At 41.2% G+C, this 19,586-nt stretch overlaps 1 protein-coding gene across 1 annotated transcript in view; it reads right to left on the reverse strand.

The window, feature by feature from the left end:
* The window catches only part of Pdzrn3 (PDZ domain containing ring finger 3), a 224,289-nt gene that overhangs the window by 185,594 nt on the left and 19,109 nt on the right, over positions 1 to 19,586 (reverse strand). The window contains 1 exon segment of the mRNA XM_051203467.1: positions 18,656 to 18,763. Coding sequence (XP_051059424.1) covers positions 18,656 to 18,763 — 108 coding nt within the window.

Here is a 19,586-nt window from a genome sequence, read left to right on the forward strand (position 1 = left end):
TCAAAATGGCAAGCTCCGAGTTCAATGAGAGATTGTATCTCAGAGAATAAGACGAGGAATGATGAACATAGATAACAGTTTGGTATCTAGCTTCTACATGACTATGTGCCATACCTATACAGACAAATGCATACACTACACATATCGCGAGGGAAATAAGATTCACCGGGATACAGTATTGGTCAAATGACATTTATTCAGGAAGAAATCACTTACACCTGAAACAGATTACTGAATGCTCTCTGCAACCCGACCAGAGCAAGAGATCGAGCTCGGGTCCAGGACCTCAGACCTAGCCTCCCACAGGTCACTTCTGCACATATGCCCACCTCCCAATGGGTGTGGTCAGTACAACAGGTGAGTGCAGGGTAGATATCTCACTACATATACACATACACATTAATAATAATAATAATAATGGCAAAAGTGGGAATTTGTGAATACAGCAGACTTCCTTAAAGTTCATTTCATAAAACCAAGTACTGTATACCAGAAATTAAACTTTTGATTGTCTCATGTTGCCAGTGTAATTATTGTTTTATTTAAAAAAACAAAGCTTCCTCATTTCTTTCTGGAAAGTCTATTCTCTCCAATTCTCTCTTCACATAGAGAATGCCTGCTCCAGAATCCCTCCTGGCTCAGAGACAGAGATCTATTTTAAGTTACTGCTATTCCTGTGTGGACAGCTGGCAGATTCCACCTGTCTGAGGGGTGTGTTTTCAAAGTATCAGATGCCTCCCAGGCCTCATGACATACTGTCACCCACCATGAATGCTTCTAATGTGAGATGGCATGCCAGTATGCCCTCAGAAGTTCATCATCCGACTTAATCTATTCCTGAGCCAGGCAGCAGGGTATTGCCCGACCTGACATGCTTCACCAGGAGTGGGGTGAGGTACTGAGAACAGTAGATACATATACCTCGATTAATGTAACCCTCATGCAGGAGCTTAAACATCCAAGGGAGGCCTTCCCTGTCCTTCTCAACCGTTCTATGACCTCCCAGAGGCTACCTCACCATAAAGTAACAGATGGTGAAATCAGAAGCCTGTATGGGTGAAACTTATGAACTTCCCAACAGCTTCTAGAAGTCGATCACAGTGCCTACCAGCTTTGAGCTAAGATAATACCTTTCACATCAAGACACCATCCTTAGAATCTAGGTTCCCAAAGCTGGACTCAGTCTTTGAGTTAAGTCCATTATGTCACATGTGATTTCTGGTTACTGCCATCCATCTCTTGGCAGTTTGTTCAGGAAGAAGTTATAAGTAGAAAGCAAGTAGAAAGCCGACAGGCAGAGAAGCTTATTTTGAAAACACACTCATATATTCTAATGTCAAATCTGACTTTATTCTCCTGGCAACAGGCTAGGACTCAAAGTTGCCAGCAGCAGATCTGGCAGACTCGGGGGTACAATATCAGCAAAAGAAATCTGGCCACCTACAAAGTACAAGTCCATCTTCCAAAGCAAAATGCTTTCAACCTGTGAGCCACTGCCCTTCAGTGAGCCATAAAATCCACTTAGTGGGAGGCAGACAGCATTAAAAGAAAAAAAGGACCAGATAAAAATACCAGCCCATATTGCATGGAGTTTGGATAGATCTGTCTCATGAAACTTATTTCCATTTTATACACATATAATGGATCCACTCAGCATTTGAGAGCACTACACAGCATCACATATAAAACATGTCATGCTATAGGTCAGAATAAGGGAAGTTTGCACAGAAGAGCCCTTTAGAAAAGTAGTCCAGCATGGGAACACTTTGGTTATACTCCAATCTGTACTCATAGCACTTGAAAATGTACATCTGGTCAATAAATGCAACTGGGTTGCTAAAAGACATCACAGTTGCTTTTATTTATTTATTTATGAAAACAGCACTGCACTGGGGAGATGACTCAGCAGTAAGAGCATTTGCTGAGTAAGCAGGAGCACCCTAGTTCAAAGCCCCAGAACACACATAAAAAGTCAGGCATATGCCTGGAACCCCAGCACTGAGGGGCATAAACAAGAGGATCCTGGGATTTACTAACTGCCAGCATAGCTACAGGTTCAGGGAATAGGATGGCAAGTGATAGAGTCAGACTACTGACATGCATACAGAGGTATACGCCCCTGTAAACACACATAAACATGTATCACACATATTTATGTATACCTACACACCACATAAGTTCAAAAAATTAATGTAAGTCTAGTTTTAAAAACAATAAAAACTTGACGGAAGAAATTTCGATTTATGGTTTACGACACCAACATTTTCCTTTTCTCCATCCTGTCTGTACAATGTCTGTGGAGTTCAGCAGACAGTGTTGGATCCTCCTGGAACTGAAGTTACAGGCAGTTGTGAGCTGTCTGATGTGGGTGCTGGGAATGGAACCCAGGACCCAGGTCCTTTGCAACGGCAGTAAGTGCTCTTGAACACTGAGCTACCTCTCCAGCCTGTGCATCTAACCCTCTTCAGCAGCACCGGATTCTTCCCCTCTGTAGTAGATTCTCATATTGATCATCCTCCACCAGAGGAATCAAAAGTCTGCACAAAGCTTTCAGCTCAGACCGCTACATAGTGGCAACCAACAAGACAGAGTCAGGGAGCACTGAGCATCCATACAGCTCCATATTGCTTAGGTATCTGAGGGATACACTGTTAAGGAGTTTGACACAATCAAGTCATTCCCTGTTCATCTCCAACCAGCCTGGTTGTATATCCAGTAGACAAGCCAGATGTGAAGCTCTGTGTTCACGGTGTCATTTTTAAGGAAGAACTGATGAATTTAGAGCAGTGAGCAGACTACCAGTACACACCTCAGTGCATCTGTGCAGCTTCAGCACCTAAAACATTCACCTCAAAGATGAACGGAATGAAGGCCTCACATCAAAAGCTCCCCATCACCATCCTTACTTCTAATCCAACAAAAAACTCATTTACTCTTCAACAGAAAAAAACAAAACAAAACAAAAACAAAAACAAAAAAAAAAAAAAAAAAAAAAAAAAAAAAAAAAAAAACAAGGCAGGCAACGTATCTTTCAGAAATCTGTTTTTCTGGTTTTATTTTTACTATTGTCTTTTATTTATAGAATGTGAAAAAAAAGGGGCTTTCTACTTAGATACTGCCTCAATTTCCTTTCAAAAAAAAATTTAAGTAAAAAGAATGTTGCTTTGAAAAAAATGTTAAGTATTAGCAAAACATGTGATACATATATATAAGCAAAAATGAGCAGGGGGTAGGTACATGAGTATCCATAATGGGATAGTTTGCTGGTTTGTGGAAAAGACCAGTAGAGATAACTAACCACCCCTCACTCAGTCATCTTCCCTGGGCTAAGGTAGGTCCCACTTTACCCCAATCTACAGAGGCAGAGAGGGGAAAGAACCACGCTTTCTTTTGTAGTGACCCCAGGGTAATGGTCAGCGTTCTCTGATGACGATGCAGTATTACTTTTATACCTTTCAGCATATACTTTTCACACACACCATGCTAACAAATTGAAATGAAATGAATGGCTTGTCACTGATGAAGACTCAACCCTCTCCCTCCCCCTTTGTCCCTCACCTTTCTCTCTTCCCTCTCCCTCCTTCCACTGCCCAGAATCACATTCTATAGTCTAGGCTGGAACTCTTTTTCCCGCTGCCTTCTGAATGAGCCATGATGCCGGCCCAGATTTCTCTCTTCTTGAAACTTAATTAAGTTCTAAAAGATCACTTATAGCTGGGGTGTATTATAGGCAACACCACACTCGTGTTTCTAAATGTCTTTAATATTTTAACTGTGGCAAAAAAAGAAAAATCCATAACAAACACTTAATATAGATTTAACTTTCAAATAATCAAAGGAAGAGCAGGAAGATACTATTTCAATAAAAACAGTAACTTCCTTCTTTACTCTCCTCCCTCTGACTTAGTGTAATACCAAATATATGTTATTAAATCTTGTGAACCTGAGGCCCTTTGTATTTCACTTCCGAGTTATTAACGTGTCAAGCAAATTAAGCTCAACTTCCTTGTGATTAGTTCACAGGCAATGGAGTCTTCTTGTCAAGACACAGATTTCCTTGCCACTACTTTACACAATACTGCCTGCCCCAAAGAGCCTCCTTCCATTTCTGACATAGTCTGAACAAAACTTATTAAGCATACACTATTACATTCAGCATCTCAATGTCATCTAGTTCCTCACAGGTCTCTAATAGGTGATCATACAGAATGAGCCTCACAAGCAGCTTGTGTGAGAGCCAAAACAAGGCACGCATGCACAAGTATGGAAATCCCACCACAGATTCACTGGCATCGTCATAGAAAGTCCCACACTCTCCCTGCCTCCTAGTTGTAGGGATTGAACCTAGGGCCTTGTACATGGCAGGCAAGAACTCTACCACTCTTCTAGAGCCCTATCCTGATACCTCTATTTATTATTATTATTATTATTATTATTATTATTATTATTATTATTATTATTATTATTATCTTTCTAACTCCAGCCAATCAAGAAAAATCTTATTTTCCCAAACACAAGTATATTTTATGATTGGCAAATAACTGCTGAGGTAAGGCTTGGAATGTGATCAAAATGGAAATACTAAGACCTGGGTGAGATTTCTCTGAGATTATAGCAGATTCGACATTTTGCATTTCTCCTCTGGATCTTGTTTCTCTGTTGTAGCTTCATAGAGAAATGCATACTTATCTGCTGACACCAGGGTACCTATCAGGGCATTGGAATAGAGATTCTGACAACCCCAGTGATTCCAGTAGCATTGTTACAGCTTTCAGATGAATGGGAGGAGAAAGAGCACTTCTTTTTATACACTTTACCAAAAGAAAATAAAATTGTGCATGCATGCGTGTGTGTGTGTGTGTTTGAGACAAGATTTTTCTGTGTAACAGCCCGGGCTGTCCTGGAACTCACTCTGTAGACCAGGCTAGCCTTGAACTCATAGAGATCCACCTACCTCTGCCTCCTGAGTGCTAAGATTAAAAGCATGCATCCCCACTGCCCAGAAAATAACAACAACAACAACAACAAGGAATTTGAGAGCACTCAGAGGTGTCAAGATTTCCATATAAATAGGAAGGATTTTCTTTCACTCAATATTTGTCTTCTTCACTTACAAATGTCAGCAAATTTCACCCAAGGTCCCATTACATTTCAGTATTACCTCATTAAATCTTGGTATATGTGCCAAGTGGTCCAGGTATTTCCAAGAATGACAGGAAGAATCAGGAATGTAATAAGGATGTTGCCACAAAATCTGACTTAATCCTATAGTCTTCCATTTCATTTCAGCTAGCGTTTCAAACAGGGCAAAGATGTGTTTCATGTGCAATTTCCATGCCCTGTCAGACCATAGACCACTGTCCCCATTTTGAAACAATCAACCCAAAAGCCTTTTTTGTCAAAACAAGTTTTCATATCAGCAAGCATTGCTGTTTTCATTTTTCTTGTGTTTTTCACATTTTCTATATTGGCAAATTGCATTATTGTCAAGATGGTATGCATGTTCTCATATGTACATGCACATGTCAAGAGGGTATGCATGTTCCCATATGTACATGCACATGTCATGGGGTATGCATGTTCCCATATGTGCAGGGCATGTTCCCATATGTGCATATGCATGTGCAGGTGTGTGTAAATGAGGTAAGGCCTGAGGCTGACATCAGGAGTCTTTCTCAATCACTTTACAATTTATTCACTGAAGCAGGGTCTCGCAGATGATTTGCCAATATGGGCTAGTCTAGTTGGCCTGCTTGTTCCAGGAATCCCCTATCTACTTTCTTGGAATTTCAGGCATATCCCCAAACCCACATGACATCTGTTTATACAGGTTCTGGGGACCTGAACTCTAGTCCTCAGACACACAAGGCAATGTGAGTCTAAATGCTGACCATCTATCTCCCAAGCCCAACAAACAAACAAAAACAAACTAAACCAATATTCCTCATGAGTCGTCTATAAAGGGAGGACCTGATCTTCTCTGGCACTTTCAAATAGCTGATATTGAACACACAACTGTTTTCCTTTATTTTTAGAACACTTAAGTCGGCACATATGTGATGAATTACCATGTTGTTCACACTAAAAAGTAAATTAAGAATTACTTCTGATTGATCAATTATCGTCATTTATATGGCCCGAGGAAGTGACAGCTCTTATTCAATCCAGATTCAGAGGGTCACTGATTTCAAACAAGAAATGTAAAACAAATTAAAATAGTCGATTCACAACTGTAATTTCAGGTTTATGAAATGGTGCCACAAAAACCACCATCAAAGCATGGGCTTGCTGGAAAGCCCCTCCAGCTGGCCTCAAAGACCCACAGGAAAAACCTGGCTAGCATTTGTTCTGGGGCCCAAATTACAGTCTTCAGACACATGCAGTATTTTATTTCTTAAAGAAGCCATATTTTGCAGAAGAAGGCAAAATTCAGAGATGGCCATAGCAGCTAGTACTTTCTACTTCAAAAGCTCTATGGTTCTTCATTACTACCCACTAAACAACCTTCCAGTGGCTCTGTGGTCACCTGTCTTCTTTGTGAATATAAACTGAACTCTTCTCACAAGTAAACATTCCAACAGCTCAGACTTTATACATCCAGGCCTGCCTCCCATCACACAGAACTCAACACTAACCGCAAACTTATACATCCAGGCCTACCTCCTATCACACAGAACTCAATGCTAACCCCAATCTTATACATCCAGACTTGCCTCCCATCACACAGAACTCAATGCTAACCCCACAAAGGAACAAATGCTCTTCAGTTGTTATCCCAAAAACTCGTAAGTCACAGAGATTTCACAAGTCCCAACCTGACAAAGCAATAAATAATCCATCTCTATATATTTTATAATATTTTGAGAGAATGCAGGTTAGATATATTGGATTAATGAATTCAGAAACCAACATGCTTGCAGACATACAGTTCCAAGCTAAAATTGTTCTAGGATAAGAACAAAATTCCTCTTTTCTGATTAGTGACATGGACATAAATTCTGTCCCGCTCAAGTTCCTCCAATAGTAAATCATAAGATACACTTAGAAATTCTTTAAAGCATTTTTCTTTTAAAGGGAGAGAGTGAAATCCAAGCTCCTCAAGCTCTTGCCTCTCAACAGAAGTGGTGAAAGATAGAAATTTAAGGGATTTGAAAAAGCCAGAAAAGCAGCATGGTGCATGGCCATCAGGAGAAAAGGATGAACTGGCCTCTACAACATCCAGTCCAGTCACTATCAAAATAGACAAAGGAAGAAGGATCAAAGTCAGAGGTCTTCACTGAACAGAGCATGGTGGACTGACTCGATACCAGCTGCCTACCCCTTTACAGCTCACGGGAATCATTAATCTTCATTAGAAGAATCATGCTGTTAGCTACCACCTTGGGACGGGTACTCAGTGTGCCCAGGGAAAGTGGCATAACTTCAGCTCAGTGTTGGCAGATGCTACTATGCTCTAATTCTTCTTAATTGCAATTCCCATGCACAGCTTTGATTGTCAACATTACCTTCTCACTACCCACATCAGAAAATTTTGCTCTAGTCCCAACCTGCTTAGCTTTAGCTTTCAAAAGCATATCTATCTAGTGCTTTGAAGAGGCTCCCCCTAGCACTCTCACGTCTGATCATCTAAATACATTCAACAGATCTAATACCAATGTCTGTAGCTCTTTTCCCCCCACATTAGCATCACACACACACACACACACACACACACACAAACTTAAAATTAGTGGATAAAGGCACATGCTACCAAGCCTGATGACCTGATTTCAACTTCTGGGACTCACATGATAGAAGGAGAGAAATAACCACTCAAAGTTGTCCTCTGACCTTTACACATGTTATCATGATTTACACATGCGCACACACACAAATATGTAAATAAATTTAAAAGGCAGTAACACTTTTAAAAGCTTAACTTTTTAATGAACACATGTGGGTCAAAGCCTCATTACTTGAAGATAAATATGTAGGTATCATATGTAAAGAAGATGAGTAAATATAAAAGATATTTTACCTATATTGTCATCAAGGTTTTTTTCTTTTTTGTCTTTAAGAAATTATCTAAGGTTTAATTATTGGACCCAATATTCACTTGAGAAATTTAATTGGACACTAATCACTTCTGATTTATTCTTAGTTTGAAATATGCCTTGGGATCTAATTAAATCTTATAAAGATATGAATAAGAGGTACTGAGTCAGAACTCCCTGGGAAGCACAACTTGTCTACAGGGAGCAAACTGATTAATGGGCATAGGATGAGAGAGGGAAGCTGCCAGCAGGCATTCAGACTGCAGAGCTTCAGCCTGAGATGGACATCTATCCATCTCCACATGTGATACATATGTTATGAGCTTTGACAAGCAAGCATGCAACTTTTATTTTGGAAGGTCCTGTGCATGCTAGCTGCATTACTTTTCAATGTGACCAAACTGACCAAAACAGCTTTGGGGAAGACCTTGTTTTGCCCCACAGTTTGAGACAGAGTGTCCATCATAGTGGAGGAGGCAGAGCAGAGTTCCCTGTAGTGGGAGCATGTGGCTGGAACTCTTCACATCTTAGAGGACCAGGAAGAAGGTAAAGAGGGGGTAGTGCTAGCATCCAGACAGCTTTTCCCACTTCCCCCTTTTATTTTGTCTTCCCTTAATCCTATAATCCTGTGGGTTAGTGCCACCTATATTCAGGGTGGACGGAAGACCTTCGCTCCTCAGCTCAGCCTCTTTGCAAAGTCACACAGACACAGTGAGAACTGAGTCTCCTAGGTGATTCCAAATCCAGCCCTGCTGACAGTGCAGATGAACCATCACAGTAGCAACAGTAGCTACCTTTGAACTAACCCCCCAGCTCCAATCTGAGTAGTTAAAAAATATACAAGGAAATACATGAACAGGATCAAGTTAAAGCAAGTTATATCTATCTGTGGTAAAATTAAAAAGAAACTTCCAATGCCCCATTTCTTTACTTTTACTATTTTCTGTATTATATGAGCAGGAATACTTCAGAGAATTTGGCAACACGAGATATGGTTTTAAATATTTTAAGCTTCTTACAATCCCCCGACAAAATACCTTAATGGAGAGCTGTTTATTAGCTCAAACTACTTCCCCTTTGCAGTGGCTAAGTTTGATAAATGTCTTAAAATAAATAACCCCTGCATACCACATATACCGTTTTCACCTTTTATGCTTGTTAGCATGGCTGGCATGAAATGCTGTATGTCCCAAGGACATTCATCTACAAGCAAATTAATGAGAAAATAATAACAATAGTAGTAAATACTGAAGTACAGAGACTAGAACAAAGAGTTCAACGTATCCCCAGAAAGGGTACCATGCAATGCTGTTTGTCTAAAGGGGAACCACAGAATAAAGTGGGAATATTTAGTTTTAACTGGTCACATGTTGATTCTAGAAAAGGCATCTCTCTAAAATAGTTCAGGGTTTTCTCCACAGTCCAACAGCACCACATTCCTGCTTAAACACATAGAGGAAAATAGACCAAGGCATGTTTTAGCGAAGTCCTATTTTTAACTTTGGTTCAAATTCTTATACCTCATGTCAAAATATTAATCTGAAATATTTCTCATTTGTTTCAGATACCAAGAATCTTTTGACGTGCTCCATCTCCCTGACCTGTTCAGGCAGCATGACAGGTAGTAGGTACATGTCCCATTCTCAACATGAAAGAAACCGAGGATCAGCAATAAAGATTGCAAACTGCAGAGAGACTAGTGGGCAGAGTTTCAAACCTATACACCCTGATTTAAGTCTCAGGGCTCTTCCTGCCCCAGTGTGTCCTTTATGATGCTAAGAGATCAATTACATGTTGTTAAAATGTTATACAAACTTCTTAGGGTGGTTTACTGCTGTAGTATAGATGTAAAGGTGTTGATATGGAGGCTACAAGGGGGAGATGGGTACTGTATAGGTGCCTCTCTATTTTACACCTGAAAACCAAACAATGGTCCTTTCCTTTCCTTTTCTTTTTTAATCACCAAGTATAAAGATATGACAAGGAAGGGAAAGTCGTCAATTACAAATGGCTGCACAGAGGTTCCAAAAACATCATTTAAGCTAGCCTACACAGAAACAGAAAATACATTGCCAAAGCTTTACTTGCCTCCTTCTTCACACACATGGCCAACATTGCTGAGTGATCAACACACTCATACACACTCAGTCATGCAGGTATTTGGGATACTTCTACTCATAATCCTATCCGCAAATGCCACTGTCCAACAACAGAAGCTGGCATATGAGATGTTCCAAGGTTGACCTGGAAACCGCTGGAATAGTAACAGCTGGTCCTTGGACCATACCTGCTCTGCAGCTGGCAGAGAATCTTCAAACATAGGATGGGTTACACCACATATCTGTATCTTTCATCAAAATAGAATATGTGGATAACAAAGGATAAAGGTCTCCAGTTGAAAAAGTAAGTTCTGCTAATTTTGCTTGTTTGCACATGGTATCTTGTTCTGTAGCCCAAGTTGTCCTTTAACTCATAGTCTATCTGCTTTAGCCTCCTGAATTCTGGATTTCTGAGAGGTACCATCAAACACAGGTAGTAGTGTTTATGGATATGCAGGTGTGTGTGTGTGTGTGTGTGTGTGTGTGTGTGTGTGTGTGTGTGCATGTGTGTGTAGACCAGAGTATGGCCCCAGAGATTTTTCTTTCTCAGGAGGTGTCTAGCCTGTGTTTTGAAGCAGGGTCTCTCATTTGCCAGCTAGTTGCATGTTAGACTAGACAACCTGCCCTCTGAACTCCAAGAATCCTTCTGTCTCTAGCTCCTTAGTACTGATTGTCTGTGCCCACCACTATGCCCAGCTTTGTTGGTGGTTTATAGGGAATGGGCATGGGACCCTATGCAAGCACAGCATGCCGAATGCTACAGGCTGAACTCTCTCTCCTACCCCAGTTTTTACTTTTTAAAGTGATTAACTCACTGAATTTTCCAGATTCCCTTGTTGAATGTGGTCAGTGGGGATTTGTCACCATGAGGCAGAACAGTTAGCTCCATGGCTTTATTTCTGACATTACCGAAAAACCAATTATCTGTATTTATGTGTTTAGTCATGATGCTTTCTGTATGCTCTTGAATAAGGGATATCCAGTTTTTCTCACTTCTCTAATGAATAATATAATCAAAGGTGTCATTTAGATCACAGAATATTTTTTTTCTAAAATCAAACCAAACTCTAAATGTAAAGATTTTAAGGATTTTTTTTTCTCAGTAAGTTTTCATCACTGGTAATATCTAAACAAAGAGGAGAGGTTTAATTCAAGGAAAAAGTGCACTACTCACCATGTCCAACAGTTCTCACCCCAGAACCGAAAATCTATCCAGAGGAAGAATAAATCAACTACATGGACTTGGGCTAAGATTAGGCTTACTGACATAATCATGGTTTTTAAGACATGCATATGGAAGAATGCAGAAGCAGAACCGAGTGAATAGCTGGTATGTCTGTGTGTTTACACACAGAGAGAGACTTAAAAAAAAAAAAAAAAAAAAAAACTTTGTCAACTAAAGATGACTGGAAGCAATGAAAACTCCCACCAGTTGGACCTGGTAGCATATGCATTCTAGTTATCTAGGATGCCAAGGAAGGGTAAGTGCAAGTTCAAAACTAGTCTCAGCAACTTAATCACACTCTATCATAAAATAAAATAAAAGCAGGCTCCGGGAAAAACTTCATTGCAGATTGATTAGCCCACCAGGAACCAACAGATAATTCCCAACACCCATAGTTCCACAGACAGCTCTGGTTGAACTCAGTGGATTACAAAACAAAACAAAATGATATGAATATAGGAAATGGATTGGGGTATGTATAGAAGGAGTGGGAGGGAGACGGAAGAAGACAGACGTGAAAGTCCTCAGACTGCATTACATATATGTCTCAGGCTGTACTATACATGTGTCAGACTGTCAAACAAATTAATTCTCTAAAAAGCCTACAAGTAGAGCATTTACTAAAGAGTTATGAGATCCTAGGTTCGATTCCCATCACCACAAAATAAAAACATAACAAGTGAGAATTTAGCAAAATGGACACCTATATTTTGGTTAGAAATTTCAGGTTGCAAAATTTCTGAAAATGCCAGATTGCAAAAGTTGAGCAAGAAAAGTCTAAGATGGAAAAATGCTCACACATGATAGGAACATGTTAAAGAGACAGAATCTTAAAGTTTATAAAAGCTACATCTGGCCTGAACCAGCCATGACCATCAAAATGTAAAGATGCATATTGAGACACATAGACAAATGGGTAGATTACATAGAGAAAAGAATGCCCCTTCATATAGTGGAAGGCCAACTAATACAGGTTCAGAGTAGGGCTTGTAAACAACCATCATGTGTCAACCATCAATAACAATAGATTCAACCAAAACCCACTAATGAACACAAAATTCAGTGTGTGGCATCTTGGAAATGGGCAGAATATGTACACAGCCCCTAAGGGTCTTTATGCAAGATACTATTAATTACAGAGACAAGTTGGAATATTACAGACCTAATTATTAGTTACAAAGAAACGTGACCAAAGACTAGTAGTTAAATTAACATGACCAATACAAACAATGTCACCCTTTGCATCATGGGTCAAGAAAGATAGATTTCCTTCTGTGGTTTCAGGAGATTCCTGTGTGTGCAGTGTGTGTGTGTGTGTGTGTGTGTGTGTGTGTGTGTGTGTGTGTGTGTGTCTATATGTGTTTTTTGTCCTTTTTCCTTGGATCTTTGTTTTTCTGTTAATTTTTCTTATTTTGTTTTGTTCTATACAAATTGGTTTGTTTTTATCTTGTTACTTTTCCCCTCCCTTCCTTCCTCCCTTCCTTCCTTTTTTCCCTCCTCTTTCTTAAATGCCTGTTTGGGTAGGGAGGACCTTGGAGGAGTTGAGGGAGGGACATCCATAATCAGAATGTATTCTATGAAAAAAAAACTTTATTAAAAAAAAAATCAAAAAAATTTAAAAATTAAACAAACCAAATACAATTTGATCTTAAAGAGTAGACTTTAGGCCCTCCCGCAAATGATGTGGCAAACTTTGATGATACCCCAAGGAAGGCCTCACCCTCCCTGGGGAGTGGATGAGAGGTGGGATGGGGGTCAGTGGGGGGGCATGGGAAGATGGAAGGGAGAGGGAACAGGGATTGATATGTAAAATAAGATTGTTTTAAATTAAATGCTAATATGCTAGGAACAAGCCTAAGTCAGCACCTAGCTTTTATTTAAAAAAAAAAAATTCTTGCCCAAAGGAAAATTAAAGAATATAATTGTGCAAGAAAATATGTTGGTACGGAGGACAAAAGGAATTATTCTAAGGTCAAGGAAAGTCAAGAAAGCTAATACTGAATGAAATCAATGGCAGGTGTGATGGGAAGACCCATCCTACATTGTGGGAGACACCATTCTACGACTGGGTGCTGGCACCACTCTATTCTATTGGTTGGGATCCTGTTCTGAATTAAAGAGAGAAAGTAAGTTAACAATAGCATTTACCTCTCTGTTTCCTGATTCTGGATGCCATGTGACCAGCAGCCTCAACCTCCTGTCCCCATGCCTACCTAACTATGATGACTGTGGCCCCTGCACACTAACCAAAGCAACCCCTTCATTAAGTTTCTTCTGTTGAAGCAGTAAGAAAAGTAAGTAATACCACAGGGAATTTCTTTCTCTGTAAAAAACATTGTAGAAAGTAGTAATACAATGTGAATCAATTCTGGAGGTGACAGTGCTGGGCCTTTATTAATTTCCTGGATTAGATTACCATTTTGCATTCATGTAAGAAATTATCTTAATACTAAAAACCAACCAACCAACCAAACAAACAAACAAAAAAAAAACCCATGTGGTGCAAGTCAGGGTTCCAGGGGCTTGAAGAAGGCTCAGCAGGAACAGGTGCTTGCTACCAAGTGTAGCAACCTGAGTTCAGTCCCTGAGAAATCCTACATGGTGGATGGACAACTACCTCTGAAAAATTGTTCTCTGATATCCACACATGAACTGTAGCACACAGGTGCAAACACACTCATGAACACTCTCACAGACACACAAATAAATATAAGAATTTCTTGATGCATTTATGAGACGCATGCATGACGGGGCCCTCATACCCGAATAACCAAGAATGAACAAATGGAGCCAGCAAAGGAAGCAGTAGATGGAGATGCTGCTATCTAGGTAAAGAAAGCACAGACATCTGTGTGCATGAGCCCGGTACCCTCCAGACTTTAAAGAAAAGAGAGAAAGAACACTCCATCATGTTAATTCAGCCTCCATTTTGACACTTCCATTGCTCTCAGAATATTATCTTTCCAGTAGAAATCTGCAGTGGTGACACTGGCTCTGCAAGCTACGCAGCCTGGCTGAGGAGGGAAGGAAGGCCCTGCTGTCTGCCCTTCCATCCTTCTATCCTTCCTCCCTTCCTTCCTCCCTTCCTCCCTTCTTCCCTCCTTCTTTCCCCTCCTTCCTTTCTCCCTGCTTCCCTCCCTTATTTATTTATTTATTTATTTATTTATTTATTTATTTATTTACTTACTTACTTATGGTTCTTTGAGATAAGGTTTTTCTGTTTCAGCCCTAGCTGTCTTGGAACTAGCTCTGTAGACCAGGTTGACCTCCACCTGTCTCTGCCTCCTGAGTACTGGGATTAAAGGCCTGTGTACCACTGCCCTGCCCTGCTTATCTTACAGCCCAACCTGATTAGCAAAGGCAGACCAACACAAGCAGAGTAGACAAAGGCAGAGGAGGAGTGGTTTGCACCACAGCCCCTAGGACTCCAGAGCTCCTGACTACTCTCAGGTCTCCAAGCCAGAACACTTTTGAGATGAACATGGGTTTATGAATTCTGGCAACTGACAGGCTGATGGCCCTTTTTCTACACCCACAGAATCACATTTGACGGCTTGAACAGAAAGCAATTTCAACCACACAATTGCTACAGGCTTTTACCACCACTTGTTACAAGCCCTAGCCAACAGTGGATTGAACTCAGTCTTCCAATTTATAAAGCTTCAAGAGATAACTATATACATGCATATACATATATATGCATATATATATATACACATATATCATCTATCCACCCACCATCTATATATAGATATAAAAATATAAAAATACTTATGTATTTATGAGCAGATATACACATGAAGGAGAGAGAGGGAGAGAGAGAGAGAGAATGCATAAGCACAAGCTTCTAAGTGAGCTTGCCAGGCTCTCCATTCTGCCGCTTTATTTTGCTTTTCTCTCAATGGACAATTCAGCCAAAGGAGGCAACTGGGGTAACAGGGAGGTGGCCCAATGTTGGCTGGACCAGAGAAAGATGGCTTTGCACCCTGCCTGGCACACCCCTGAGGGATTTTTGAGGCTGGTATTGATCTTATATGATTTTTCAACATTTGCTCATTCGTACATAACCATGTCAGACTTGAGTACAATCTGAGTAATTGTAAGCTCTAGATCACAGAGAAAAGGGTCTGCTTGTGAAGTCCCTGCCTCCATGAGCTAACCCACACTTGGGGCACTATGAAGATTCTTCTAAAGATTTCAAACTGCAGGAAATAACAAGAGTACTGTTCCTTTGAGAACATTGAGAACTTTAAGGTATTTGAGTCTTGCACCATCTTTACCACACAACTCAAAAAACTAGCTCAGAGGCAGAAAACTGAAACCACTGGGGAAGTTAGAGTTTCATGAGAGGACTATAAGATATACAGAGAAATGTATTGTAGTCTCCTGATAAGAATAAGCTTATATGCAATTCAAGGGAGAGTCAAGAGTAGACAAAGTCCCAGGAGGTTCGGAGGTGGAGGAGTAGGGAGAACAAAAAAAAGCAAGAAAGAAAAAACAATCAGAAGCCAACCCTGAACAGGCAAGAGCTTCCTGTGTCTCTGAGGCAGATGTGGGAGAGGAGGCAATGTATGCACACATACCCAGGCCAATAGCGGACACACAGTGCTAGCAGATAGCAAATGCTTCTGCCCATGTGCTGGGAGGGCAGTTAATGCAAGGAGCACAACATCCCCAGCTCCAGTTTCCTCACTAGGCCTTGGCGGCACAAGGACAAGGATGCCATTCTGGACTGTCACCCAGGCAGTCTGAGAAGAGAAGGGTGTTAACAGCTCTGTCCTCTAACAGCTTGACTGTAACCCACTCAACACCATGAAAATTTGCATCAAGGATGGCAGTTCCTTCATAGTAATGGTAAGCAGTGCCCTGATGCCCTTCAGCTGGCATGGCACATCATATCTACACAGAGGCACAGCTTCTGAGAGCATCACTGCATCTTCTAAAGTGGATATGCATGGGTGCTCCCATGGCAACTCATTATTACAGATAATCTTCCATGCACTTTTACACTATGGTCTACCATTTCCCAAATCTCAGTGGGTGTGTGCACACGTAGTTCCATGGCTTTTACTTCCTGACAGCATTGATTTGACTTCAATTGTTATGAAGTTGATGTCGGGGGAGGAGGGTAAATTTGGCTGTACATGAGGGAGGAAACTGCTCTGGTTTCAGAACAGACTGCGGGCAGAGAACAATACAGACTCACCCTGCAGTATGGATGAGGTTTTATCTCTCTCTGGATTTAATATTAACAGCCTCTTGAAAGAACTAAAGATCCCCCAGTGAGGTTCTGCTACTAGCCTGCTCACTGTCTTGAAAACAGGAGATTTAGGGTGGTAAAACAGAAAGCCCCATGAAAACACACACACATACACACACACACACACACACACACACACACACACACACACACACACACACAGAGTGCTATCAGACTCATGCTCCTTAGTAATAAACTCTGACACAGATGAGGTGAACCAGAGAACATATCTGCAGTCATGAGAATCACTGTATCATGTCAGGAGAGATTAGAACTCAGTGGAGAAGAGCACACTGTGTCAGCTGTGATTATGCATGTGGCGGCTCTCTATCGGGATCTCCCTCCTTTATGTCTGAACACTGGGGCATGATTAATATTTTACATACTGCCCAAAGTGGGAGTGTGACTTACCAGAAACCGTACTGAACATTTCAAACACAGATCATTCTCTGCCAAGAGAAAATCCTGCGCAGCTGGAGATTTCTCATTTGCAAAACTTAAGAGCAATGAAATTCCGTGACTTGGAGAAACTGGCTGTCCCACTGATGCCTTGGCAACACAGGCTATACTTATCTTTTTGAACAATAGTCTCAGAAAATGTATTCACTTTCAAAAGCTATGGTAATGCATTTGAGCTCTGCTGCCCAAGCAAGCTGCTGTAAGGGAAAATCCACTACTCTAGGCTGGAAAAGTCCAAAGCACAAAGTTTAACTCCTAGTTCAGAACTCTTTTGAAGGTCAAATGCAGTCTAAAAATATTGACAGTATCCTTATGACAAAATCAAGTATCTGAAAACACAAATGACCACATGGCTCTTACTCTCAGTCATAACTCAGGTATTTTGTTTACCCAGGAAGATTCAACTGTGTTTTTTATTAATTTTATTCCCCGGAGGACATAAAACTACCTGGAAGGAAACCACACTACACACCGATCAATTGGTTCACATAATATTGGAACACTGAGAATTCTGCTCTTCATCATCTTTGACTATGTGTCCTAGGGAGAAGCCTGTGGTCACATGCCCATGGGTGACATAAACTTCACTATGGTTTAACATAAAAATGCCCAGGAAATACATATGCTGTGCAAAAGTATCTGGGACAGCAAACTCTTCAAGTACACGTGCTAGTTCTCTGGCTTGCTGTTTGTTGATTATGGCAATGGAGATGGCCACAGATGAGCTGCCTTTGGCATCTAGCAGGTCACCTTGGAATCTCATATTTACTTTTCTCTAGAAAGGGGATTGAACAAAATTTAGTTCCCAGTAATACTCATTAAATAAGAAACCTGAATGGTCTAGAAACGATCCCAAAGGAAGCTGGGTCTTCCACACTTGGCAACAAGAGCCCACACAATGAGGTGAGAAGTGATCCACTACCTTTCTGCATCCTAGAACTCTATCATGTGCTACCCTAACTCCAAAGGCTCTGTATGGTGCTGCTGAGAGATCTACCAGTGTGAATCTACAAACTTGCTACACAGAAACTGAAAAATGCATAGATGAGTATGATGGGAGAGGATTCTGACATCAACTTTGACCTGCACGTCTCCAGGCAATCAAATCATACAACCGACCTCAGGCAAACAGCAGAGTGGGGAATGGGAAAGAGCTGTGCTGTGCCGTGAGCACGAAGAAAAGAGGATGTCTCTGAGGCTGACACACTCGTACCCAGTATGTACAGAGTCCCAATTTGTCCAACAGGGGGCTGATCATCTGTTTCTAACTAGCATACAAACCCACCAATGGTTGTTTTGCACAGAGCTAGAACAGAGGCATAGCAAACAGATGTAGGTCCCCGTGGAAAGAGCCAAATTGTAAACATGCCCCCTCCAAATCTAGTCTCTCCTGCTGAACAAAACTTCACACCAAGGCAGTCAACACCGGATCAGGTTACACACCACCAGCAAAGAATACTGCTGCCCACCCATCCCCACATAAGGCACCCCTAATCCCAGCCCCGAAACATCCCTCTGCGAGGCCAGGCAAAGGTGGACGGCAGGCATTCTATGCAGACACCAGCCAGCGTTCACATACCTCAATAATCCTGTCATGAATTTGCAGGCCTCCTTCCTTGGCTGCTGGCCCACTGTCAACTATTTTGGATACAAAGATTCCTTCACTGGAGGATCCATCTTGGTTGTCCTTTGGGTTAAGAAAACACAGGCATGAATGCTAGGCATGGAAGCTGGCATGAAAATAAATAAATAAATAAATAAATAAATAAATAAATAAATAAATAACAGCTCTGCCCTCTGCAACCCCAGCTTGTCAGAAGCAGTGTTAAGGGTAAAAGCTGTTTGTTTCCTTTTATTTCTGTTTTAAACTGAAACTGGCTCATATGCATTGTAAAAATATTCCAAACTGGAGCCAGAGTCAGACGATGGGAAGAGTGTGCTATCTTTCGGGCAGCCTTCCTCCTCGAGGCTTCTATTTCAGCAAGTGCATTCTGCCCAGTACGTTTTAACACATCACCTTCCTCAACATGAGTCTGTTCCCCTTCGTGCACATAAGCAGGATCACACCAAGCCCACGCTTTTGCCCCTGGCTACATTTTTTTCTTTTTCTTTCCCTTGTCCTTTCCTCCCCACTTTCCATTCCATTACCTTCTCTTTCTCTCTATTTCTTCCCTCCTCTTTCCATCCTTCCTGTCTTCCCTCCATTCTTCAATCCCTTCCTCTTGTCTCCCCACCCTCCCTCTTTTCCTCTTTTCTCTCCTCCTCTTCCTCATCTCTCTTGTCTTCCCTGTTTTGGGAGCAACTAAGCCACACTTCCAGCACTGCCCTGTTTCCCCATAGTGAGCAGGACCCGAGCTTATGCTTCCCCATCCTGAGCAGGACACTAGCCCAGGAAGGAGGGGCAGAGGGCTGTGAGACAAGGTGGTGTGACAAGCCCTCTGATTTAACGTTTTGAAACATCTGTTCTCACAAACACCTAAGGCAGAATCCTTAGCAATGTGAACCACTGG

This window comes from Phodopus roborovskii, unplaced genomic scaffold (assembly GCF_943737965.1).
Source record: "Phodopus roborovskii unplaced genomic scaffold, PHOROB, whole genome shotgun sequence".
Lineage (NCBI taxonomy): Eukaryota > Metazoa > Chordata > Mammalia > Rodentia > Cricetidae > Phodopus > Phodopus roborovskii.